This window comes from Phyllobates terribilis, unplaced genomic scaffold (assembly GCF_046119375.1).
Source record: "Phyllobates terribilis strain yellow unplaced genomic scaffold, ASM4611937v1 Scaffold_5__5_contigs__length_657084704, whole genome shotgun sequence".
In the NCBI taxonomy this organism is placed as follows: Eukaryota; Metazoa; Chordata; class Amphibia; order Anura; family Dendrobatidae; genus Phyllobates; species Phyllobates terribilis.
In genome coordinates this window covers 213,310,500-213,336,311 of record NW_027362765.1, presented here as the reverse complement: position 1 = coordinate 213,336,311, position 25,812 = coordinate 213,310,500, and the positions used below count along the sequence as shown (strand labels likewise).

Below are 25,812 nucleotides of genomic sequence, written 5' to 3'. Positions count from 1 at the left end.
GTTTTGGTCCCTAAGAGATAAGATGCCACCATAGGCGTTTCATAGAGACCACATGAGCTCTCAGCCAGCTGTATGGGGCAGATAGGTGCTGGCTGAACGATCGGCTGTACCATCGTTCGGCCAACCACTATTTAAAATGTATGGGGGGGCTTTTGCAACTCTCCGTACCAAATGTTGGGTGGAATATCGAAATGGAGATACAATTTAAGTTTTTACATAAATCGATATTCCACTGTTGTACATTTGACATATTAACAGGAACAGACAGTTTAAAGAGACAGTTCTACAAATTCTTGCTAGAACTGCTGTATGGCAAATTTCATCCATAGCGTATCACGGTCCTTGGATATTTTTACTTACAACACTTTGACCACTTACATGCGAGTGATGAAATAGTAACTCCTCTTGCAGAGGTTGATGTGAAGTGCCTTGCAGATTGCTACATTCACTTTTCTTATGGAGCTGAACACACTTAGAGGAAGTATATTAACTTGGGCGATACAAGTACCTGTAATTTTATTGCACAAGATCCTTTGTATGCATACACATGATTCATATACCTAACCCCCACACATCTAAAGTGTCTTCTATTATTTATAAATATATACAAATTTTTAAAAAAATTTAACCTGAAGAACAATGAAGATATTTCAGAACCGTAAAGCAACTTCTGTTTGTTCATATTGTAAAAAGTCTGTAGAAATGCCCTCTCAGAATGAAAAATCAAAAGGAAGTCAAGAAGAGTTTCAATGGTTCCAGCATTGGATACCTGGTACTTCTCTTTCCATCTTCTGTGTCATCTGTCAGAAATGATTTTAGGTCTACCATCTACTTTGATCTAGCTTTCGGGGGAAGTATGGATATAACAAGATTGTCCAAGGTGCATCCCCGTTCACCAAGATCTGACTGTCAACCACTTTGCATGCAATGACCTGGGCGCTGGTAGATGCACATGTAGATGTCGGAAAAGAATCTTTTAGGTAGCGCATCCATCTTTGTGAAGTCCACAGCACTAAATTCCTCCTCAGACATGGATAGATAGTCTCCCAGTTGTGTGCAGGTTCGGACCACAGGGACATTTGTGCCAATTTCATTGCCTATGTAAAAACATAGAGGTTTTTAATAAAAGAGCATTTCACACAGAAAAATACTTAACCCTTCTAAGTATTGCCTGCTAGAGAGTAGACTAATATCATGCAATGAGGAATGCATCAACGTATCGACAAGAAATAATTGCTCCGAGCTGTTTAACATAGGTAAAGAGGACCTATCAATTGTTAAAAAAAAGTTCATCATTGAGTTCCACTTATTTGATCGCTCTTTTCTTTTTGGCGCTGCCTCATACGATGGCAGAGATATTCACATTTGTCTCCTAAAGCAAACTATTTGAAATCTCTGTTTTGCAGTCCAGCTGAGCGTTTCTTCAGAGTCTTCCCTGGGAGCTTACACTTTCACCCCTCCCAAACACTGCTAATCACAATTCAGCAGCATCTGAGACTGATGGGCTACTAGATCAGTTGCTGAGCTGTGATTGGCTGCATCTAGCATGGAGGTGTGAAAGTGCATGCACCCAGAGAAGACCCAGTTGGCCTGCAAAGTGGAGATTTCACATTCTGCACTTCAAAAGCAACAGGTTATCTGTAAAAGAGCTACACAGCACAAAATGGGAAAAAAGCGGTAGAATCGGGGGAGAGCAGAGATTTCTACAAGGTATTTCACTCAATTTTTTTTTTTAGCAGGGGACAGGTCCTCTTTAAAGGGGACTAATGTTCAGAAAATAACCTATTTTTGGGACCTGAAAAAATACATATCCAAACCACTTAAAAACTGTACACATTAGTGAACAGTCTGCCATCTGTTGAATAGCAGCTTCCTGTCTATTCCACAATAGATTATGCCAGGGGATATAAGGATCGGTTGGTTTGAATTCAATCGCCCAATCTTTGTTCTATAGGCGAGAACATTTTGTCCTAAGGGAGAGAATGCTGAACCAAGTATGGTGGAGTCAGGAGAGACCACTGTCAGCCAAACAAGGCTTCAGCCAACAGTTCTCAAAATAAGACCCATGTCAGAAAGTTAGTTCAACTTTGTTCATGCTTTTATCTTTTGGACTCCATTTGCCCTAAAGTGAATTGACATGCTCTGAGGGGCACGGCAGAATACCCTTCACGTGTCCAGAGTCAAGTACCATCTCTGGAATTGACAAATTTCTGTGATGTCCCATTTACAGATCACTTCCTTCACTTCTGCTCTTGCCTGGTGATAGGATGTCACATCTTGATTGACAAGAGGTGGCTGCTAGACCTTGTGCCGGGGCATTGGGGGGATCGGGAGAGAACATAGGTTAAGAAGACCGTTCTAAATTTCTGCAGTGGAGATGGGTTGGTTAAAGGTTATAAGAGTGGGAATGATCAGATGGAGCTAGCACTGGCTTGTCTGAAGTCACCGGTAGATGTGACAGCCAGAAGTCCTGTAAACACATGGGCCTACGGTGGTGACATGGGGGAGAAGGGAAAACAGCGGAAAAATTAGATAAAACAATTGAGAATATTGTAGAGCTATTTAGACTGCTGAAACGTCATGTTTGAAAAATTACTTTGGGAATCGAACACCCCTTTAATGCAATGTCAAGGCACCCCTTTCTCCTTACTATTGTTATATTTACAGATTGTTAGACCCAAAACTATGGTATGTGACCAAGTGTCTTGGTGCATATTTTTACCTATTCTTCCTGCCATGCTGTCAAAGAAGACCCAAGAGTTTTTGTCTGGTCCATATTTCACAAATGAGACAAAGTGGCTGGTCCTTATGCAGAGAACGGCCAACAATTCAAGCTTTTGCTTTTGGTTTGGAACATTAGTTTGTGTTTCAAGTCTTGTGGGTCTGTGATCTTTCATCTGATTGCTTGAATGAACCTATAGGTAGAAATGATGGAAAATGATGAGGCCAAACCTTATATATATATATATATATATATGGCTGTAACATACTGCATATATTTAGTGATAAAAGTACCGTATCCACAATCTTACATTGGATATGTAAAAACTCAGCATACTGCACAGCGATCATGACTATAGGACAAGCTATGGTACTTGATGAAAGCTCAGACGCGGACATATCATTGGTGCAACGTGTGTTGTTGAAAGAGAAAATACCCATGTATGATATTGATGACCTAACCTTAGTATAAGACATCAATATCAGTTTGTTGGTGGTCCGCCACCCTTACTGATCAGTTAATATAAGCTCAGACAGTGATTGGATGGAACCAATGAACAGAGTTGCACTGTGCAGCTACATTCAATGTGTAGCAGTCACTGCTGGGTACTGCAGAACAGCTCAGCTTTTTTTTCTCTTGATAAGTCATTAATTTATCACCAGAAAACCCCTTTAATGAAAACTATGGACACCTTAGTGGACCCAATAGATCTAATTATAAATAAATGGTGTCTGTCATGCACTGCTTTTGTCTATGCTGCACCTAATCCAGTACTGCATTGTTGCTTTCATCTACAACTGAATCCACAACTCATATGAGAACAGCCCCATAGTCAGGGGTAGACTGGGAAGCTTACTATCCAACTAATTTACAGCCATATGTACATACAGTATCTCTACTGCAGATTCTGACCTGTTTCTCACAAAGTTGGCAGAACTGGCGAACGTTCCCATCCGTGGTTAGTGGGTCAGCAAGGCAGTGAGTGCATTCATACTCGGCAGGGCTCAGACATAGACAGCACACCGCGCTTCCTACGGAGAAGCACATATACATTACATTCTAGACAAGACCACAATAACCATGTACCGAGATTAATAAAGGCCAGACTTGGTGCGAATCGATTTGCAGGACCCAGTCCATCAGCCATGTCAGTAATCTGTGGCTGCCGGACGGGAGTTTTAAGAACTTCCTCCAACAATGGCGTTGCACCAGGCCAGATGTCATCAGGTAGGAGGCGGTTCTCAACATTCGAGTTCGGCGACCACAAATTTCTGACACAGCTGATGAACCGGGTCCTGTGAATGCTTCGCCCCAACTCTAATAAAGACTTGATTTAGCTCATGTCCTATTGTATTATTTGTCGACCTAGAGAACTAGAGAGTCCGAGGAAAAGCCAGACCAAGAATGCTTGATGCAGAATGCCAGGCGCATTACAGAATACTTACTTTTGTGCAGCATATGAGTGATGTCCAGTTCTAGAGAAGGAAATATATATGGAAACATTTTAAACTTCTTGCCAAATCTCGGCATTTGAAGGATAAGACAACGTGGAACCTGGGAACAAGACAGCATGTGTAAGCAGAAATGGACACCGTCATCACAGTAAGCAGCCTCATCTCATCGTCAATGCAGTGACTAACAAAAAAGTAAAGTACTTTATAACAGCCCCCCATAAAAACTATTCAAAGTGCAGTCCATTGGATGTCTCCATTCTGTCTAACGTCCAGTTGTCAAGTGTCATCTGTCTAAAACAGGAATGTCAAATTCAAAACACACAGAGGGCCAAAATGAAAAATGTGGACAAAGCCGGGGTCAACCAGTATACAGTATAATGGGCCCCTCACAGTCCTCCATACAAAATAATGGGCCCCACATAGTCTTCCACACAGAATAATGGCCCCACACAGTCCTCCATACAAAATAATGGGCCCCACATAATCCTCCAAACAGTATATTGGCCCCACATAGTCCTCCATACAGTATAATGGCCCCACATAGGGGTGGTGGTTCTGGTGTCGCGGGCCAAATATAATCACAGTGCGGGCCAGATTTGGCCCACGGGCCAGAGTTTGACATGTGTTGTCTAAAACAACAGAGTGGGACTACAGAAAGTGGGGCAGGTCTTTGTGTCAATCTTCATACAGACATAACAAAGAGGCAGGCTGTCATTTAGAAGCAGGTAAATCATTAGACAATGACAGGTGTAATATAGGCTAAAAAGGGAAAGTAAGTTAAAGCACCTATAGTGCTGGCAGACTGCTTATAAAGATGAAATGCCCATTAAAGAATAGTGGAATCCCAACTATGCTGCTATTTTTGCCATCATCCTTTTTCACCCATAGAGAAACATAAATATCACAGTAGGCCGAAAACAAAGGCATATCTGGATGTGGATGGACTCATTTTTGAGAGATAATCAATGATCACCTGGTCAAATGTTAGGTCCTCGTAGAATTGGAATGACCTGTCCATCAGGGTCTGGACACTGGGAACCTTTAGTGCTCCATCTCGTTCCACAATTATTTGATAGCTGTTGCTCTCCTGGGTCTTGTTATTACACCTGTGATATTGGGGGGAAAAAGGAAAGTGGTAATGCTATGTCAGGAGAAATGACAATACCTTTATAGCATTGATATATGCCTCATGCAGTCACAGATCCATATAACATACCTGATTTTAAGAAGAGGCTCCACCGCTAGAACTTCATGTAGTAAGACACTGAGGAATTCTTCTGGGTCTGGAAGAAATGAGATGAATGAAGCTGTCATCATTCACATAATGTGGAAAATAGATAAAACTATCCAAAATTACAAACAAACCTTTCTCCTCGGTTACAAAAGAGGCACATCGAAGTAGTTTTCTGAGCTTCATGACATTTTCTGCATGTACAAATCCACTCCTGCAAAATCCAAGTATATATGATATGAAATACAATACAATACTGGAAATAGGTCATAAATTGTACTGCATATTAATTAGTTAGTGTGAGGAACACTTGGATTACCCATATGGACCACATTTCCACATAAAACTACAGATGGAAACTAATGGCTGAAATGATCTCATAGATGTCTATTGGATTCTTCCAACTCATCAAAAAACGTTGCATGCATCCATTTTTGATCTGGCTGTGGAAGCCAAATGGTGGCATAAGGTCATGCATACCCAATACATATATGGACTCAGATAAAATAATGTTTAGACTTCAGTTTTAAGGACTTTGCAGTATCATTGATTAAAGTTTTGATTCAGTAACCTGAAAGGTATACATCTCAATCATGGGAACATGCCTTCCCCATTACAAAAAAAGGCAACACCACACCAATCTGCTAAGACCAAGCTCAATGATCCTGCAGTAGGACCCACCTGCCTGATAGGGCAATGCCTGGGTCAATCAACAGGGGACTGGACTACCACCTCTTTTTCCCCCAGTGGTTGACTCACCATGGCCTTTTTGATGTTAAATCCATGAGGGTAATGGATTGCGATCTATGCCCAAAGCAAGCTTCACAGCAAGATTCTAGGGTGGATCTGCATTTTTTTTGGAGATGATATGCCTCAAATGGTTGTAATTGCCTTTCCTATACCCATTCCCCTATCAATAGCCAATTAGAGGCAGAGGTTTTCCCTTTGTTCTTATTATCCAATAACCCTCTAATCACAGAAAGCTGGTGACCGGGAAATAAAAAAATAGCACTGGCCACATGGCAACTGACTCCAAGGTCACAAATAGCTGCGTCCTATGTTGACCTGACCTTTATAATCCTTGTGTGCATTTGCATGATGCCAATCCTATTAAGCTAAAAATATATCAAACTGAGAAATGTATTGAATGTTATGAGAAATCAAGACATCTAGGCCCATCTAGAATGTCTAAAAGATCGCTTTGGCCCTGGGTTCAAATCTGACCAAGAACAACATCTGCAAGGAGTTTGTATGTTCTCCCTGTATTTTCGTAGGTTTCCTCCAAGTTCTCCACTTGCCTCCCACACTCCAAAGACATACTGATAGGGAATCTAGATTGTGAGCCCCAATGGGGACAGTGAGTTGGACAATGTATGTAAAGAACTACAGAATATGTTGGCGCTATATAAGCGAGCTTAATAAATAAAACCATTTGGATGGATTGTATACCAGCTACGTCTATGACCAGATCTACACCTATGCCAGAAGCTTACCTTCTCAGGGGATTCACAATATCTTGTCGCAAGATTCGCTGGACTTTGGCATCACAAACATCAGGAGACCGTAAGATGTGATCCAAGACAGGGGAAAATGCAAACAGGCTGTGAAAGGGGAAGCCAAAAGCATACATTCAGGTTTGTAAATGTCCTGTATGTTTTATGATATAGGTTTGTGAACGCATCCCTTATGTTCTCAGGATTCTTACAACCCTTACCTGAAAAGCGTTGTATCTAGATAGCAGGAGTTGAAGTGTCCTTGAATGCCTTTTCTCTGTCCAACAATCTTCTCCAGAACTTCAGATTCACGCACAGGTGGATGGTCCTTCATGCTGTCTTCCAGGACAGTGTACATATCTACACAGAAAAAGAGACAGACATAGTCAATACTGATTTTTGTTTTATATTTTCTGCATTGATCATGGCGGTAATTGCGGCCATGGCTGGAAGGGGATTTGTTTGTCTCCAAGTGCATGGAATACCTGCAGAGGGATTTATGCTAGCAGGATTAGGCAATTTTACATGTTCGACATTCCCGATTTGAGTATGGACTGTGATGTTCGGACCATCTGCGGCTTTCCTGACCCAATCTCCACAGACTCATGTATGCCTATATTCACCGGACAATGCTTAAAGGGGTTGTCTGAAACCTAACAGTGTTCTGACACTGTGCTGAGGCACCGAGAGCCCCGCTGCCAGGAGGAAATTAACGTTAACCATTGCTCAGTATGCTCTCTCTGCTCTCCACGTTCTTTTCTTATTAGGGAGAGCAAAAGTAAGCTAAAGTACAGAGGGAATGGTAGGGAATTTTTAATTCATGTACATTACAAAAGTAATAAGTTTGTAAAATTAAATAGATATTGAGTTTTTGGTTCACTATTAGGTCTTGGACAACCACATTAAAACAGCATAGCAGTTTTTACTGGCGTGTTCCTTTCAGGATCTAAGATCTTCTAACTTATTTAAATTAATTTTTTTTAAATATTCTATGTAACCAGTGTTCTATTAGTTTATTGGTATTTATTAAATATATATAGAAACCTGTTTATTATGTCATAACTAATACTAAAGTATGAGAGCCATACATTCAACAGATCACACAGAGCACATTAATTAGCACAAATATATTATAACCCTATAGAAAATGATCTAAGATAACATTTATAATAACAATATATGTGAGCATATATGAAATCAGGCCAGAGACATTAAATAACAGTTGTAAATGCCTTGAAGGCTAACACATTGTAATTACAGTGATTAGATACTAATTATCCTTCCAACACGTGGCTCTCCCATAGTAAAATATAAAATATATAGGCTTAATGGTATGTCATGACAAAGTCAGAAGGGATTCTGGGATAGCTTTCATTGACGCACATTGTGTTACACAATGAAACTAAAAGTCATCAATGTTACGTCAAATAACTTAGATCGGTATCCAAAATAACAAATCATCTGATACTTAAAGGAGTGGTCCAAATTAAAAATTGAATTTCATCCTAAATGTCTCTCTATTTATTTTAATAGTATAATAGTTTTTCTAATATGGTTTAATTAAAAAGTCCCTACTGTTCCCTCTCTAATCTAACTGCTTTATTTTATATTTACCTATTACCGTTTTCGTTTGAGAATCCTCAGTACATGCTGGGATAATCAAGTGAGACGTCATCAAGGGGCAGAGGCTATGGTCACTGCCACAGCTTCTGTCCCCACCCTGAAATGAAGCGTCATCAGTGACATCCGTTTCAGGGTCTGGGCTAGTCCCTGTTGTACTGAGCATGTGTTGATTGTCAATTCTGTTGGATGCTCAGTATCCGCTCCCTTCTTACTGTGCACTATTATTCTCAGTGCACATTGACAGTGCACTCCCTCTCCGGCTCCAATTAGAAGTTTGACAGTGTGCTCTGTTGTTGGCTTGTCACTTCTAATTAGAACAAGAGAGGGAGCGCACTGTCACTGTGCACTGAGAATAATAGTGCAAAGTAAGAAGAGAGCACATACTTAGCATCCATTGGAATTGACAACCAACGCATGCTCAATCCCTGAAACGATGTCACTCTGCTGCCTTATGACATTCCATTTGAGTATCCCAGCATGCATTGATCCATCTGAATGGAAATAGGTAAACAAACTAAATATCATAAAGCAGTTAGATTACAGAGGCGAAGGGTAAGGAGGACTTATTTATTTAACTACAGTATATTAGAAAAACTAGTATATTATTAAAATAAACAGAGACATTTAGGATGAAAATCAATATTAGTTTTGGACTATCCCTTTGATGTTTCAGTATTTATAAATGCCGATACTTTTCTTAAAACATAAATAAACTTTAAGAGTATGTGCACACAATGTCTTTTTCAGGCAGCTTGGCTCAGGAACCCAACTGAAAAATCGCTTCAAAAATGGTAAAAAGAATGAACATATACACTGCAATGTAAAAACTACTTGCTGTGCATATGTTCAGTCTTTTTGTGCTTCTTTTAATTTTGAACGCCGTTAAGCAGCTAAAAGAAGTGACCTGAACCTTCTTCTAGCAGCTTGGAAGCCCCTCACTACTTTATATATACAGTTTGAAAAAAACAACCACAAAGACTCAAAGAAAGCAGCCACAATGACACCAAAGAAGATGCTTCAGGAGAAACACCGCCTACAGTTTTTCTGAAGAGTCTTCCATTGGCAAAACTCAGAGGGTATGCTGGCATACAGTATATCAGATGTCATGTGCACATACCCACATGAGGTTTTTAATATTTTGGAGTCCATTGTAGATTGCTGGAGTTCTTGCTCCTGAGACCCCCACTGTGCAGAAACGTTCAGTATGCACACAGCTTCAGAGTGGAAGGAGGTCTCAGGACCCATAACCCCACCAATCTACAAGGCATTTAATGGCCTCAATATATCATAAAGAAAATTATAAAAGTTTAGTTAAACTTATTTATCTAACAGTAGTTGACAACATTTTTATTTTATGGTCTTTGATGGACATTCACCTTCTTCATCCAACCGGGGTCCATTTCCCCTGTACTGTGAAAACCGCTGTACACTAGAGCTTACAGCCAGAACTTCGCCTGCATCAACCTTTACTGGCATGGAGGTATCGCAGCACTCTCCATCCTGTAAAATATTACCAAGTTTTATAACTGTAAGAGTAGTAAAAGATTTTTAAAGAGGATCTGTCTGGATATTTCACAATACATACTACATATATTACTAAATAGATCTCTTATACCTGATAATATAATAATATATGCAAATAAATAAACGTCTAAATAAGTCTAAACGTGGATTTTCCTGGCAAAAAATATATTTAAAAAATAAGAGTTAAAACATGCCTTTTTTAAGTCAGTTTTTCTTTATGGGGATTTTTTTCACTTCCAATTGATTTCACTGTCAAATTTGGCCCAATAATGAATATATCGCTTGTTTTCCAAGTGAAAATTTTCATGGAACAAACATAGCAATTATATTATAGGTGCATTTTATACTTTAAAACTACCTGACATTAACATCCCATTTATTTTAAGAGGTTTTTTGGTGAACGCTGAGTAAACATAAATGAGTCAACGAATCTGAACATAGCCTTAGGCTATGTTCACATGTTGCGTTTTTTTCATGAGTTTTTTAATACAAATTTTCACCTGCCTTTTACAGTCCAGCAAAGTGTATGAGATTTCAGAAATCTCATACACACAGCTTATTTTTTTTGTCCTTGGGTTTTGTACAATGCAGCATGTCACTTCTTTCAGCGTTTTTTCAGCATTTTTCAACCATTAAAAGCAATGGGTGGTGCAAAAAAACGCTGAAAAAAACGCTGAAAAAACTGCAGGTATCAGGTTTTGCTGCATTTTTTGTGAAAAAAGCAAGTACAGCAGTATGTGAAACTCATTTATTTTTGTGATTTTCCCAAGCTTACCATCTTGTCTTGGTCACCTGAGATGGCAGTTTGGATTAGAACAGTTTAATTAAATGAGTGACATTAAACATTGGCTGAGCTAGGTGTGAAATTGAACAATGCCTGAACAACTCAATGGCAGAGCAAAGTTTGAAAGTAAACAGCGTCCTTAAAACTCAATGCACTGCCATTGGTGACCTGTGTTCATGCTTCTGTGGTGGAAGCAAAGCTGAACTTTGGGATCTTGAAAAATGCACCAAAACCAACATTTTTGACGCTGCTTCTTTTCTGCCAAGAGAGCAGGTTTTCCTGCAGAAAAAAAATGCAGCAAAAATGCAAAGTGTGAACATAGCCTCCGTGGTGTGATCATAATATGGGGAATTTGAGACATAGTAAAAAATCTCTGCAGCACATATGGCTGGAAATCCAGGCACATTTTGTTTTGGATTTGCCTTGGATTCATTCTTTACAATACAAATATTGGGCATAAAATCAATGCATATTATTTCCGAATGTTGCAAAACGAATTGTATATTGTACATGTTAGAACCTTGCTGTTAGGTTTTTTTTCCTTTGCTGGTCACATGACCTTGTTGGCCTATTTAATCCTGCTCCGCCCTTCTGGCTTTGCTGGACTTCATTGTATATCTACTTTCTAGCTAGCCTGTGCTCTGTATCTAACTCTGTTAGTTTGCTTGGTCTACGGACCTCTATGTTCTATCTATTTTGTTTGTTCGTCTGTCTGCTACTATTTCTGTTAGGAGGTGTCCCATATTCCTCCCAGTCCTTAGTACTTGTAGGGATTCCCTCCCCACATCTATAGGTCTCCGTACAGACTAGATTAGGACTTTAGCAGGTCTGATCGCAGGATCAGGTTCCCTGTTACATCGTAGGGATTCAGCTGAGTCCTATAGTAGGGACAGATCTCCTCTCTTTCCTTAGCTTTGGTAGCAGAACATAACAGTAAGTCCAGCCTGCAAATTCTCTAAGGAAAGATTTTTTTTTTTTTTTTTTGTTCCATCATGGTGTCGGTTCAGGATTTGGCTAAACACCTGCAGGGACTCTCTCTGGAAGTGGCCGAGCTCCGTCAGCACGTGAGTAACTGTCCTGGAGCATATTTCTTGGAGCCTAAGGTATGTTTGCCGGATTTATTTTTTGGTGAACATCGAGAATTTTTTTCATTTAAAAATGCTTGCTTATTGTATTTTCGTTTGAGACCCAAGTCCTCTGGGGATGAATCCCAGCGCGTAGGGTTCATAATGTCACTTTTGCGCAAAGAGCCTCAGGAGTGGGCCTTTTCTTTGCAACCTAGTGATACATGCTTCAGATCAGTGGATAGTTTTTTTTCTGCTTTAGGATTATTATATGATGATCCTGACCGTGTGGCATCAGCTGAGACTGAGTTGAGACGTTTAAAACAAGGATCAGGTAATGTCGAAAAATATTGTACTCATTTTCGTCGTTGGTCCACTCAAACAGGGTGGAACGATTCTGCTCTGAAAAGTCTATTTCTTGCTGGGCTCAGTGAAAGGGTTAAAGACCTGCTAATTGCTTATCCTACACCTGAGGATTTGCAACAGGCTATGCAATTAGCTATACGGGTGGATAGAAGACTGCGTGCTAGGGTTAATGAGAGCAAATCCTCTGCTATGTCAGTTTCTGGTTATGATAATGTGTGTACTAACAGTGGTGAACCGATGGAGATTGGATCGGTGGCACCTCGCTCTCAAGAAAAAGACCGTCGTTTTTCAGAAGGCTTGTGTTTCTATTGCGGAAAATCTGGTCATTTGATTAAAGGCTGTGAGCTTCGTATGAAGAAAGAAAAAAAAATGGTCAGTCACGCCCGTATTGCCTGTTTAAATTCCAAGGGTATATTTTTAGCTGCTTCCACGATTGCTCAGGAAAAATTAATGGAATTTCGGGTGTTTGTTGATTGCGGGTCTACACTGAATGTAATTGATGGGGGATTCGTGGAAAAACTCAATTTAAAACCTGAACCTTTATCATCCCCCATTGCTGTGGTTTCTGTGGATGGCTCCCCTTTGAAGAATATTACTCTCAAGGTCAGTGAATTTCCTCTCACTATTAATGGTGTTCACCATGAGAAATTGGATTTGGTAGTGTTGAATAACTTGCCTTCTCCAGTAATATTGGGTTTGCCCTGGTTAAAATTTCACAATCCTGTACTGGATTGGTCTACCAGTGAAATTAAATCCTGGAGCCATAAATGTTATGACAAGTGTTGTAACGGGCGTATTGCAGCTTTGGATAGGGGAGAATTGCCTGTTCCTATTCAGGATTTTTGGAGAGTTTTTTCTGAGAAGGAATCGCAGGTTTTGCCTCCCCATAGAGACTATGATTGTTCTATTGAATTTGTCCCTGGAGCGACTCTTCCTAAAAGTCGTTTATTTAACCTTACTATTCCTGAGAGGAAGGCTTTGGAGGAATACATACAGACAAGTTTGGCCGCCGGTCACATTAGGCCCTCTAAGTCTCCTGTGGCGGTTGGATTTTTTTTTGTAAAAAAAAAGGACGGCGGTTTACGTCCTTGTCTGGATTTTCGTGAGATTAACAAAATTACGGTACGCAATCCTTACCCACTGCCATTGATTCCTGATCTGTTTAACCAGTTATTGGGGGCCAAGTGGTTCTCTAAAATTGACCTTAAGGGGGCATACAATCTGTTGCGCATGAAGGAGGGTGATGAATGGAAGACTGCTTTTAACACTCCTGTGGGTCATTTTGAGAATCTGGTTATGCCTTTTGGTCTTACTAATGCTCCTGCATTTTTTCAGAATCTGATTAATGACATCCTTAGACCTTTGATCGGTAAAAATGTGGTTGTGTATTTGGATGACATTTTGATTTATTCGCCAGATCTGGAGTCTCATTGGCAGAGCGTGCGTGAGGTATTACAGTTATTGATGGACAATTCGCTTTTTGCTAAGCTGGAGAAATGTGAGTTCGCTGTACAGAGAATTAGTTTTTTGGGCTACATTATCTCCAGCAAAGGTTTTGAGATGGATCCGGTTAAGGTTCAGGCTGTGCAGGAATGGCCTAGGCCTATTGGTTTGAAATCGATACAGAGGTTTTTGGGTTTCGCCAATTACTACAGAAAATTCATAAAAAATTTTTCTAGTATTGTCAAACCTCTGACTGATCTCACCAGGAAAGGTGCTGATGCGGTTCAGTGGTCTTCTGAGGCCATTGAAGCTTTTGTGTATCTCAAGGAGAGGTTCACCTCTGCTCCCATCCTTATGCAGCCTGATGTTACTAGGCCGTTTTTGGTTGAGGTTGATGCTTCCTCTGTGGGGGTTGGCGCAGTATTGTCTCAGGATAACGGGGATGGATTACATCCCTGTGCCTTTTTTTCAAAAAAATTTTCGGAGACTGAACTGAATTACGATATTGGTAATCGGGAATTATTGGCTATTAAACTCGCATTTGAACACTGGCGCCACTTCTTGGAAGGTGCGGAATTTCCCGTTCAGGTTCTTACGGATCATAAAAATCTGATATATCTTGATGCTGCCAAGCGCCTGAATGCCCGTCAGGCTAGGTGGGCACTGTTTTTCTCGCGGTTTAATTTCTCCGTTACTTACATCCCTGGTACTAAGAATGTTAAGGCGGATGCCTTGTCTCGCAGTTTTTCTCCCATAGTCGGTGCTGAGAAAGAGGAAAACATTTTACAAGAAGGTGTTGTGATAGCTGCTTTAGACTCCGTTTTGGAAGATGAGATTCTTAAAGCTCAGGAGAATGCCCCATCTAACACTCCTCATGGGAGGTTGTTTGTGCCTGGGACCTTTAGGAGAGATTTGTTTGTTGAGTGTCACGAATCTCGGTTGGCAGGTCATCCCGGAATCTCTGAGACCAAGAGACTGGTGGGTCGCAGTTTTTGGTGGCCTGGATGGCAGAAGGAAGTCATTAAGTGGGTGCGCCAATGTACTATATGTGCTAGATCTAAGTCCTCACATACTCCTGCTGCGGGGTTGCTTTGTCCTTTGGAGGTCCCCAGTGCTCCTTGGACACATTTGGCTATGGACTTTATAACTGACCTTCCCCCCTCTGAGGGTTTTACTGTCATCTGGGTGGTCGTGGACCGTTTTAGCAAGATGTGTCACTTGGTTCCCTTCGTCAAACTGCCCTGCGCTAAAACTCTCGCTAAGGCCTTTGTCAAGGAAATTGTCAGACTTCATGGCGTTCCTACTGACATTGTTTCTGATAGGGGTCCTCAGTTCGTGGCTCGTTTTTGGCGTGCCTTTTGTGACAGGTTGGGAATTCATTTGTCGTTTTCGTCCGGATATCATCCTGAATCTAATGGCCAGACAGAAAGGAAAAACCAGGATGTTGAGCAGTTCTTGCGTTGTTTTGTGGCAGACAATCAAGAGGGGTGGTCTGAGTTTCTGCCACTTGCCGAATTTGCTCTGAACAATCATACATCTTCTTCTGCTGGTTGTTCGCCTTTTTTTTGTTGTTCTGGGAGACATCCGTCGTTTGGGTCGTTCTCCAAGTTGGGATCTGCCGTGCCTGAGGAGGAGAATTTTTCCGGTGATTTGGAAAGAGTTTGGACGGATGTGCGTGGTAATCTTCAGGAGGCCAACAGAAAATCTAAAGACTACTTTGATAGGAAACGACAGGAGGTTTTGTTCGCTGTTGGTGACATGGTTTGGTTGTCCTCTAGGAATCTGCGGTTGAGGATTCCTTCTAAGAAATTGGGTCCCAAGTTTGTAGGGCCCTTTAAGGTGCTTCAGGTTGTCAACCAATCTGCTGTTAGGTTGGAGGTTCCTACCTCCTGGAGAATTAATCCGGTCTTTCATGTCTCTCTGTTAAAAAAAGCTGTTGTGTCGGATGGTGACGCCTCTGCCTCTGTTCCTCCGGTGGTGGAGGACGGGGAATATGAAATTTCTCGCATCCTTGACTCTAGACGGTATAGAGGTAGTTTGCAGTATCTTGTGGCCTGGAAAGGTTTCGGACCCGAGGATAACTCTTGGGTGAGGTCAGATGATGTTTCCGCGTCCAGACTTATCAGAGCGTTTCACAGGAGATTTCCTGATAAGCCTGGTCCTAGGGGATCCGGAGGATCCTCTTAGAAGGGGGGGTACTGTTAGAACCTTGCTGTTAGGTTTTTTTTCCTTTGCTGGTCACATGACCTTGTTGGCCTATTTAATCCTGCTCCGCCCTTCTGGCTTTGCTGGACTTCATTGTATATCTACTTTCTAGCTAGCCTGTGCTCTGTATCTAACTCTGTTAGTTTGCTTGGTCTACGGACCTCTATGTTCTATCTATTTTGTTTGTTCGTCTGTCTGCTACTATTTCTGTTAGGAGGTGTCCCATATTCCTCCCAGTCCTTAGTACTTGTAGGGATTCCCTCCCCACATCTATAGGTCTCCGTACAGACTAGATTAGGACTTTAGCAGGTCTGATCGCAGGATCAGGTTCCCTGTTACATCGTAGGGATTCAGCTGAGTCCTATAGTAGGGACAGATCTCCTCTCTTTCCTTAGCTTTGGTAGCAGAACATAACAGTACATGTTGAGTAATCTTCCTATTGATACTGTGTATTTTAGATGTCTGTAAGGCTCTGTTCTCCTGCCCAGTTACCATACTTTTTTAACGAATCCAGTACTAAAAAAAGAAATCTATCTATTACAAATGGAACAAAATTAGAAGTAAAATGGAAAGAAAAATTTCTGTTTTTGAATACAAAAAAAAGAACGGATGCATCTAATACAGGACACCATGGTTCCCTTTTTTCATCCAATTTGTTCAGTTTGTAATAGATCTATTTTTTAACTAGAGGTCTCTTTTCTTCTCTAGTGTTCTGGGAATGTGCAGTGCCAAAAAAACCTGATACATTAATGGATGACCATCCTTTTCCTATAGACTCCAATGTAATTTCTCATTTCCACGCGGCGCTGCACAGTGTCAGAACACTATTAACCTGAGAATTGACACAAGACCATCCCTTCCGATCTTTTCCTGTAGACTTCCTTGTAAATAAAATAAAACGAGCTTCAATTGCTTTACAATTTTTTGGCTATACAAAAAAGTTTGCACAGACTACATTTTTTTGATCCAGCTGAAAAAAGTACAGCAGCTGTAAACGAGGCAAACAGAAGACACTTTAGTTCCTATTCAAATGGATTAGTCCTGAACTGAAAAGTTTTAATTCTGGTTTTATGATCCCAGAATGGATCTAAAAACAGATATAACTACTGAACATATGAATAGAACCTAAAACTGGAGGGGTTTCCAGTAGACAGCTATTCATTGCATAGCATACTCTATTATAGGGTATATAATATACACAGGGGCAGACATATCATTGGTGCTCACAGGGGCCACTTCCACCGATAAAAGCACAGGGGTCCGTGTGTGTATAGACTTCTCGAATGGCACCAGTCCCGTTAATTCACGTCCGTTTTTAAACACTAATGTGTGAAGGAGGCCTTAGGCAATAATAATAAATAATAAAAAAAAAATTATATATATATATATATATATATATATATATATATATATAAAATATATATTGGCGCTAGACCCCCTTCACACATTAGTGTTTAAACACGTACGTGAAATAACGTGTTATTCATCCATGTCTCCATTTTTACGATCATTGTAGTCATCAGTGTTTTTCCAGTATGGATAAAGAAATGACAAAGCTTCTCCTATACTTCACAATGTTATCCCCTTAATGACCAGGCCATTTTCCATTTTTCGTTTTTTGCTCCCCTTCTTCCCAGAGCCAAACTTATTTTGTTTTTTGGTCAATATGGCCGTATGAGGGCTTATTTTTTGCGGGACGAGTTGTACTTTTGAATGACACCATTGGTTTTACCATATCGTGTACTTTAAAACGGGAAAAAAATTCCAAGTGCGGTGAAATTACAAAAAAAAGTGCAATTCCTCAGTTGTTTTTTAGGGTTATTTTTACCATGTTCACTAAATGCTAAAACTGACCTTCCATTATTATTCTCCAGGTCATTACGAATTCGTAGACACCAAACATGTATAGGTTCTTTTATATGTAAGTGGTGAAAAAAAAATCCAAAGTTTGTTAACAAAAAAATGGCGCCATTTTCCGAGACCCATAGGGTCTCCATTTTTCAGGATCTGGGGCAGAGTGAGGGCTTAGTTTTTACGCACCGAGCTGACGTTTTTATTGATACTATTTTGGGGTAGATCCGATGTTTTGATCGCCTGTTATTGCATTTCATTTAAATGTTGCGGTGACCAAAAAAACCTTAATTCTGGGGTTTTTAATTTTTTTCTTGTTACGCCGTTTACCGATCGGATTAATTCTTTTTTACATTGATATATCGGGCTGTTCTGAACGCGGCGATACCAAATATGTGTATATTTGTTTTTTTTATTGTTTTATTTTGAATAGGGTGAAAGGGGGGTGATTTAAACTTTTATACTTTTTTTTCCAAAAATTTTTTTTACCTTTTGCATGATTCAATGTCTCCATGGGAGACTAGAAGCTGCAGTTGTCTGTTTTCCTTTACTACACACAGGCGATCATCAGATCAACTGTGTGTAGCAGAATTGCTCACTGGCTATGAGCGCTGACTGCTGGGTGGCACTCATAGCAATCTGGCAATGACAACCGCAGGGGTCTCCTGCAGACCCCGAGTTATCATGCCAAACCATCGGCGACCCGCAATCATGTGATGGGGTCGCCGATGGGTGGAGCCAACGATGCGTTTCCGATAAGCGTGAGTTAAATCCGCTGTCAGAGATTGACAGCGGCATTTAACAAGTTAACAGCCGCGGGTGGATCGCGATTCCACCCGCGGCTGTTGCGGGCAAATGTCAGCTGTATAGATCAGCTAACATGTGCCCGGAAAAGTGCGGGCTCATCACCAGAGCCCGCGCTAAACAGGGGGTTGTGATGTGTGTCGTACTATTACGGCAGACGTCATAAAGGGGTTAAACCCGTACAGCACACTGATGGTACACTAACTCCATCCATGAGCTGTACGTGTTCATCATGGACCCATAGACTTGTATTGGCCATTGTCATCCGTGCTGCCAGAAAAAACAGACCTGTCTCCATGTGTTTTGCAAGGACACCCGGTTAGGTTATAACGGGTACCGCATTTACTCTTCCGGGCTGATGCCGTGTATACACCAATTGTCTCCGTTGATACATTTTGTAATATCACAAGGTAGTTTTCTGTCCACAGCATGGATGTGCTGTCTATACCTGGGGGACTGTCGGGGCCTATTCCCTCACACATACTACCAGGATAATGTAATGAAAGAGTAATAATTATACTGAGGATATATTCCAAGCCTGTGTTTTATGGTCTGGGTACATAATGCATTTTCCGGACTGGCTGCGAGTCTCCTCACCAGAACCCAACAGCTTCATATGTGCCTGAGGATGTGGAGTGTGGGGTCCGGAGATTCACAGTCGGACTGGAAATCACGGTCCATATAGCCTTAGGGCCGTTCCCACTGCGTTCTTCACCACGTTCACTCGGGGCTTGCGTCAGAACCCCCCACAAAACAGGATACGTGCATATGCACCGACAGGGCCATTGACTATAATGGTGCAGATAGGACCATTGACTCTACCGTCACCATTATAGTCAATGTCACTGTCAGCGCATATGACTGAATCCTGCTTTGAATTTATTAAGCCTGTGAATTAATATTACTAATTCCGTTCTACTAAGCTCTGAGCCACCAAGCCTGTAGGAAAAAATTGTGCTTCGGCCGAGACCACTTCATGTCTTGGAGTCCCTGGCAATGTCCTGCCAGCTACATATGTGGCGGGCAAGCCACATAGGAGAAGTCTCCGATCTGCCGCCTATCTATCCTATCTATCTTCTGAGAGATATCTGGCTCGCTGGCATCTTCTGATAGATATCTGGCTCGCTGGCAGATGCTTTCTTTATTACACTACCATGATCTCTGCACTGCACCCAATTATACAGGTAAACCTCAGCTCTATTTATGTGCCCGTGATGGCAGAAACTTCTAACTTAGGGAGACTTTAAAAAAAAAAATATCTAAAGAGACCTGCTGGCAGTGACCCTGCCCCTGCTGACAGTGACCCCGCCCCTGCGGGCAAATAGTCCCGCCCCTGCTGAATATTTAGGGCAAATTCATTGAAAAGTCGTTGGTTTTGCCACCAGCTCATTTGCATAAGTCGGTGAGCGAGTGCTCTGATTGGCTGGCTGTGGAATGCTGCATCTGCAGCCATGTGGTAGACGGGAACATCATCCTGACAGGACAGGTCGCTGTACGAGGGACAGGAGGTCACAGATTAAGGAAATGGGGCGTAACTCAGGGCTGTATTTACCTCTGGGCACCTTAGAGCGGGTGCCTAGGGCGGCAGACTGCAGGAGACGACGTCAGCATGATTGAATAAACAAAAATGTATTTCCCCTGCTCCATCGCTGGACCGAGCATCAGTATAGCCGATGATATTTGGTGGGGATATCTGTACATCATCTACCACATCCTATACATAATTTAGGGCAGGGGTCCCAAACTCGCCGCCCGCGGGCCGCATGCGGCCCCTCCGGCTGCTTCTTGCGGCCCGCAGGCACAGACCCCGTAACTATCGCGGCTCTCTCCAGCTGCCGCCGACATCAGCGCTGTAATGCAGTGTATTGCCGCGCAGAGACCGGCTCTCCGCACAGCAATACCAGTGTCAGCCGCCGGCCTATCAGAATCAGCAGCTGACATTGGCGTCCCAGCGCAGCAGCCTATGACGTCAGTGCCATGCGCAGATGTCAGCTGCTGGCCTCTGATAGGCGGCGGCTGGCACTGGTATTGCTGTGCAGAGAGCCAGTCTCTGCGCGGCAATACACTGCATTACAGCGCTGATGTCGGCGGCAGCTGGAGAGAGCCGCGATCGTTATGGGGTCTTTGCTTGCGGGCCACAGGTGCAGAAAGGACGCCGAGGGAACGGAGGACAGGTGAGAATTTTTTTTTTTCTCTGTCATGTGAAATACACCACAGGGGACCTGTGCTCAGTATGGGGGGGGCACAGTGCGCAGTATGGGGGGACGGGGACCCTGAGCGCAGTATGGGGGGACGGGGACCCTGAGCGCAGTATGGGGGGACGGGGACGCTGAGCGCTGTATGGCGGGACGGGGACGCTGAGCGCAGTATGGGGGGAGACGGGACCCTGAGCGCAGTATGGGGGGAGACGGGGACCCTGAGCACGGTATGGGGGGAGACGGGGACCCTGACCGCAGTATGGGGGGGGCGACGGGGACCCTGAGCGCAGTATGAGGGGGCGACGGGGACCCTGAGCGCAGTATGGGGGGGCGACGGGGACCCTGAGCGCAGTATGGGGGGGGACGGGGACCCTGAGCGCAATATGGGGGGACGGGGACCCTGTGCGCAGTACGGGGGGACGGGGTCCTTGTGCGCAGTATTGGGGGATGGGCACCCTGTCCGCAGCATGGGGCGATGCTGCCCTGTGCTCAGTATGGGGGGGCTGCCCTGTACACACTATGGGGGGGGGACCTGGATGGGGGACATGTCTGCAACATGGGGACCTGGATGGGGGACATGTCTGCAAGATTAGGACCAGGATGGGGGACCATGTCTGCAATATGGGGGACCATGTCGGCAATATGGGGGACCTGGATGGGGGACCATGTCTGCAATATGGGGGACCTGGATGGGGGACCATGTCTGCAATATGGGGGACCATGTCTGCAATATGGGGGACCTGGATGGGGGACCATGTCTGCAATATGGGGGACCTGGATGGGGGACCATGTCTCCAATATGGGGGACCTGGATGGGGGACCATGTCTGCAATATGGGGGACCTGGATGGGAAACCATGTCTGCAATATGGGGGACCTGGATGGGAGACTATGTCTGCAATATGGGGGACCTGGATGGTAGACCATGTCTGCAATATGGGGGACCTGGATGGGAGACCATGTCTGCAATATGAGGGACCTGGATGGGAGACCATGTCTGCAATATGGGGGACCTGGATGGGAGACCATGTCTGCAATATGGGGGACCTGGATGGGAGACCATGTCTGCAATATGGGGGACCTGGATGGGAGACCATGTCTGCAATATGGGGGACCTGGAGGGGAGACCATGACTGCAATATGGGGGACCTGGAGGGGAGACCATGTCTGCAATATGGGGGACCTGGCGGGGAGACCATGTCTGCAAGATGAGGACCAGTTCAAAAGGTGTATAGAAAATAAAATGGTATCACTAAAAATGTCACCCTGTCATACAAATAATGCGGCCCCCCAAATTAAATGTTTTTCCGTGTGCGGCCCATATGCCCAGCTGAGTTTGAGACCCCTGCTCTATACAGTATGAACAAAATAGACATGAAAAGTAATAACATTTTTGGAAGACCAATAGATTTTAACAGCAAGGTTGGACATACCAGAGGAAGACCCTGACATCACACTCCTCCATTCCTGGCCATTGTAAATGTAAACCACATTCACTATGTGATACCACGTACAGTCAGGATCTATGGAAGGTGTGATTACGGCATGAGCATTCCACTGGTGGAGTTCTGCACTCATCGGCTGTCTAGTAGCATTTCTCTACAGTACATTCCAGTACTATATGTTCTGTACTTCCTTTTACCTGTGTCAGCATGAACACCAGGTAAGGAGAGTCACATGTTATTTTCGGTACACTGTCTGTACTGCACAGGAGCCTGCAGAAGCTGCTGTCCTTTACATAAGAAGTGATTTCCAGCTTTCAGCTGCTCTTTATCACTGGACTTCTTTTATCTGCATTAGTTTTTCACTTACTGGACAACCCCTGCTTAATCAATTCAGGACTCCAACTAAAATGATAAACGATGGGTACTCCCTCCTGCAGCAGTGCCGCTCCAGCAATGTCAAAGCGGTTGTTCCCGGAAAGTGACGTGACATCGCTGTGTCGTGTGCATCCCATGAGCGGCTGCCATTAGGCTGCAGCTCATCAATATTCCATCAGGGCAGTCGTCCGCTCTGATGAAATAGTAAAGGGTGCAGATAAACAGCAGATACTTATGGGCACGTGGAACAACAAGTCAGGTCGCTCTCTGGGATCAGCGGCGCCAACATTGCTGAAACAGCGCTGCTGACGTGGCTCCATTGCTTTTATTTCAACTGGGGTCCTGAACTGATTAAGCAGGGGTTGTCCAGTAGTGGATAACCCCTTTAATCTTCATGCTGTATTTACTTACCTTGAGGGACCACCGCAGAGACTAACTTGGGCTGGGCCTGCTTTCTATAATCTCAATAACAGCTGAAGGACAGTACTGCATGGGCACCATCAAAATAAAGGTATGGATAGGTTAGGGATATACAACCCTACATGAATTTACTTACCAGTAATTCAACTTCTACCAGTAGCTTTGTAAGCTCGCATAGACCCGATTTTTCAGAAAGTTCCCAAATGGCAGTGGCCACACCAACTGTTGCATAGCCCCGATAACGCACTCGGACAACATCACTAATCTGTAAAGCACAAACTGCAAGAAATAGCTTCTCATTGGCCAAAAGATGAAGCCGCCTTTGAGGTAATCCAATCCCATACAAAAAGGCTGACTCTCTTCTACTTAGGAGCCGCACCAGGCTTCTTCTCACTGGCACTTCTGGACGTGAAGGTAGATCCATAATACGACCATGTGTCTGTTCATTGTCTAGAAAAACACCAATGGATCCAGAGGCCACCTTGTGCCGGCCAGTCATAAACTCTTTTAGGACAATAAATGGCTTCCGAGACTTAGCCATGGAATTCATAGTGGACATTTTGTGATACCTAAAATAAAGGTTAATATTTTAGTCCTCATAATAAAAAGGCAATAGGTACCAAAGATGATAAATGTAAGAACATATAGCTAATAATTAGAATTTGGGATTTTTTTTTACATTCACGTAAACAAAATATCAACAGCATAAAACATAAAGTACAAGTATGGCCTATTGTCCATTTAAGAAACTGCCGCTTAAGGGCCCCTCTATTAGCCAGGCATGAGAACCACTCTGTTCTGAAGGACATTATTACATGGACGGCCATTCATCTCGCTGAGACCTTCTCAAAGAAAAGCTGCTTTTCCAATGATCTCAGGAGCCAGACCCCAGGCTTACATATAAAAGGGATTTGTTTGCGATGAGACAATACCTTTAAGACTGTTTACATGAAGGATGACCTCTACACGTGGCATATATTTTGCTTAAAGCTATGCAAATGTCGATACAGAGTCAACATATAAACTCAATATGGTTCTGAATAGCATTACATTAGTGTAGCATCTTTGCATATATTAAGTATCATTATTTGCTAATTTGATTATATCTTTAAACATGATATAGCTAAAAATTTTAATGAAAGTTGGAACTGATCACTTATATCAATCCCTTTCACTGTGGAGCTCAGAACTTAATTTCACATTATCTAGCACATCACTAACCCCCCTGCTCCCCTCCCTTATCATGTCATTTGTTATCATACCCTATAGTTCTCATCATATATCTCAGGACCGTAACTCACCTAGTGAGGCTGTCACTCTCTGTGAGACCAGTGTTCTGCAAAAGTACTATTTATACTGCAGGGATGACTGAGAGCAGTATGCCAGATCCACCCATCTAAACTTGGCAGCATGTCCAGTACCAAGCACTCGCCACTTGTATAACAACCATTTACATAGATCACATAGTAATCCATACAGCGCTTTGTTAGTGCCACATAGTGCTCCATACAGTGCTTTGTTAATGTCACATAGTGACAGCACTTCATCTGTGTCACATAGTGATCTTTACAGTGTTTTGTTAGTGTTACATAGTGATCCATACAGTACTTCATTGGTGTTACATAGTGGTCCACACAGTGCTTCATTGGTGTCACATAGTGGTCCACACAGTGCTTCATTGGTGTCACATAGTGGTCCATACAGTATTTCATTAGTGTCACATAGTGATCCATATAGTACTTCATGGGTGTCACATAGTGGTCCATAAAGTGCTCCCTTGGTGTCACATAGTGGCCCATACAGTGCTTCATTGGTGTCACATAGTGGTCCACACAGTGCTTCATTGGTGTCACATAGTGGTCCATACAGTATTTCATTAGTGTCACATAGTGATCCATATAGTACTTCATTGGTGTCACATAGTGGCCCATACAGTGCTTCCTTGGTGTCACATAGTGGTCCATACAGTGCTTCATTGGTGTCACATAATGGTCCATACAGTACTTAATTGGTGTCACATAATGGACCATACAGCACTTCATCTGTGTCACATAGTGATCTTTACAGTGTTTTGTTAGTGTTACATAGTGATCCATACAGTACTTCATTGGTGTTACATAGTGCTCCACACAATGCTTCCTTGGTGTCACATAGTGGTCCATACAGTATTTCATTAGTGTCACATAGTGATCCATATAGTACTTCATTGGTGTCACATACTGGTCCATACAGTGCTTCCTTGGTGTCACATAGTGGTCCATACAGTGCTTCACTGGTGTCACAAAGTCACCATAGTGACATTGATTAGTGTGAATCAATTTGCAGTATCCCGGCCAAGTGGCCAGTTAGTGGCTGAATGGGAGCCCTGTGAACGATCTTTTTCCTGACAACCTTCCAGGCTCCTCTTTTGATTAGCCAGCCTGATGCATCAACATTTTTGCGGTGTGATGCACACACAGCGTCGCTCAAAGCTGGGTAATCCATAGAGGAGCCACGAATGTCATCAAAAAAGAGGCAGTTCGCAGGGTTCCCATCACCTACAATATGGTTCGCGAGATCAGTACAGTTATGGTGATAGTTGTATCGTTTTTTCATTTAACATTTATCATTTGATTTTTTTCTCTTTACAGCATTTACCAATCAAGTTAAATATGTTTAGATATTGATAGATCGGACTTTTATGAACATATGTTTATTTTTTATTTCTTTATTTTTAATGAGGGAAATGGTAGGTGATTCAAATTTTTATAGATTTTTTTCTGTATTTTTAAAAACATTTTTTATTTTTTTCAGTCCAGGGGACTTGAACTT

At 42.6% G+C, this 25,812-nt stretch overlaps 1 protein-coding gene across 1 annotated transcript; it reads right to left on the bottom strand.

Moving 5' to 3' along the window:
• Nucleotides 1-517: 517 nt before the first annotated feature.
• On the bottom strand, nt 518-24,322 carry LOC141271060 (ubiquitin carboxyl-terminal hydrolase CYLD-like). The gene is made up of 12 exons (XM_073681162.1): nt 24,303-24,322; nt 23,138-23,570; nt 9,900-10,023; nt 7,122-7,260; nt 6,901-7,008; nt 5,542-5,621; nt 5,393-5,459; nt 5,150-5,282; nt 4,168-4,276; nt 3,635-3,753; nt 2,723-2,915; nt 518-1,097 (listed from the first exon to the last, which is right to left on the bottom strand). Exons 2-12 carry the CDS (start codon nt 23,558-23,560, stop codon nt 910-912), a joined length of 1,683 nt encoding a protein of 560 aa, XP_073537263.1. The 5' UTR covers nt 23,561-23,570; nt 24,303-24,322; the 3' UTR covers nt 518-909.
• Nucleotides 24,323-25,812: the final 1,490 nt, after the last annotated feature.

What these genes read in the sequence shown, in the direction of transcription:
- LOC141271060 (XM_073681162.1), bottom strand. Translation starts at nt 23,560, where the DNA reads ATGTCCACTATGAATTCCATGGCTAAGTCTCGGAAGCCATTTATTGTC. An exon ending in ACCCCGGTTGGATGAAGAAG is followed by an intron (nt 7,261 to 9,899) that starts GTGAATGTCCAT and finishes TTTTCTGTGTAG; the next exon opens with ATATGTACACTGTCCTGGAA. An exon ending in GAGCCTCTTCTTAAAATCAG is followed by an intron (nt 5,283 to 5,392) that starts GTATGTTATATG and finishes CCAATATCACAG; the next exon opens with GTGTAATAACAAGACCCAGG.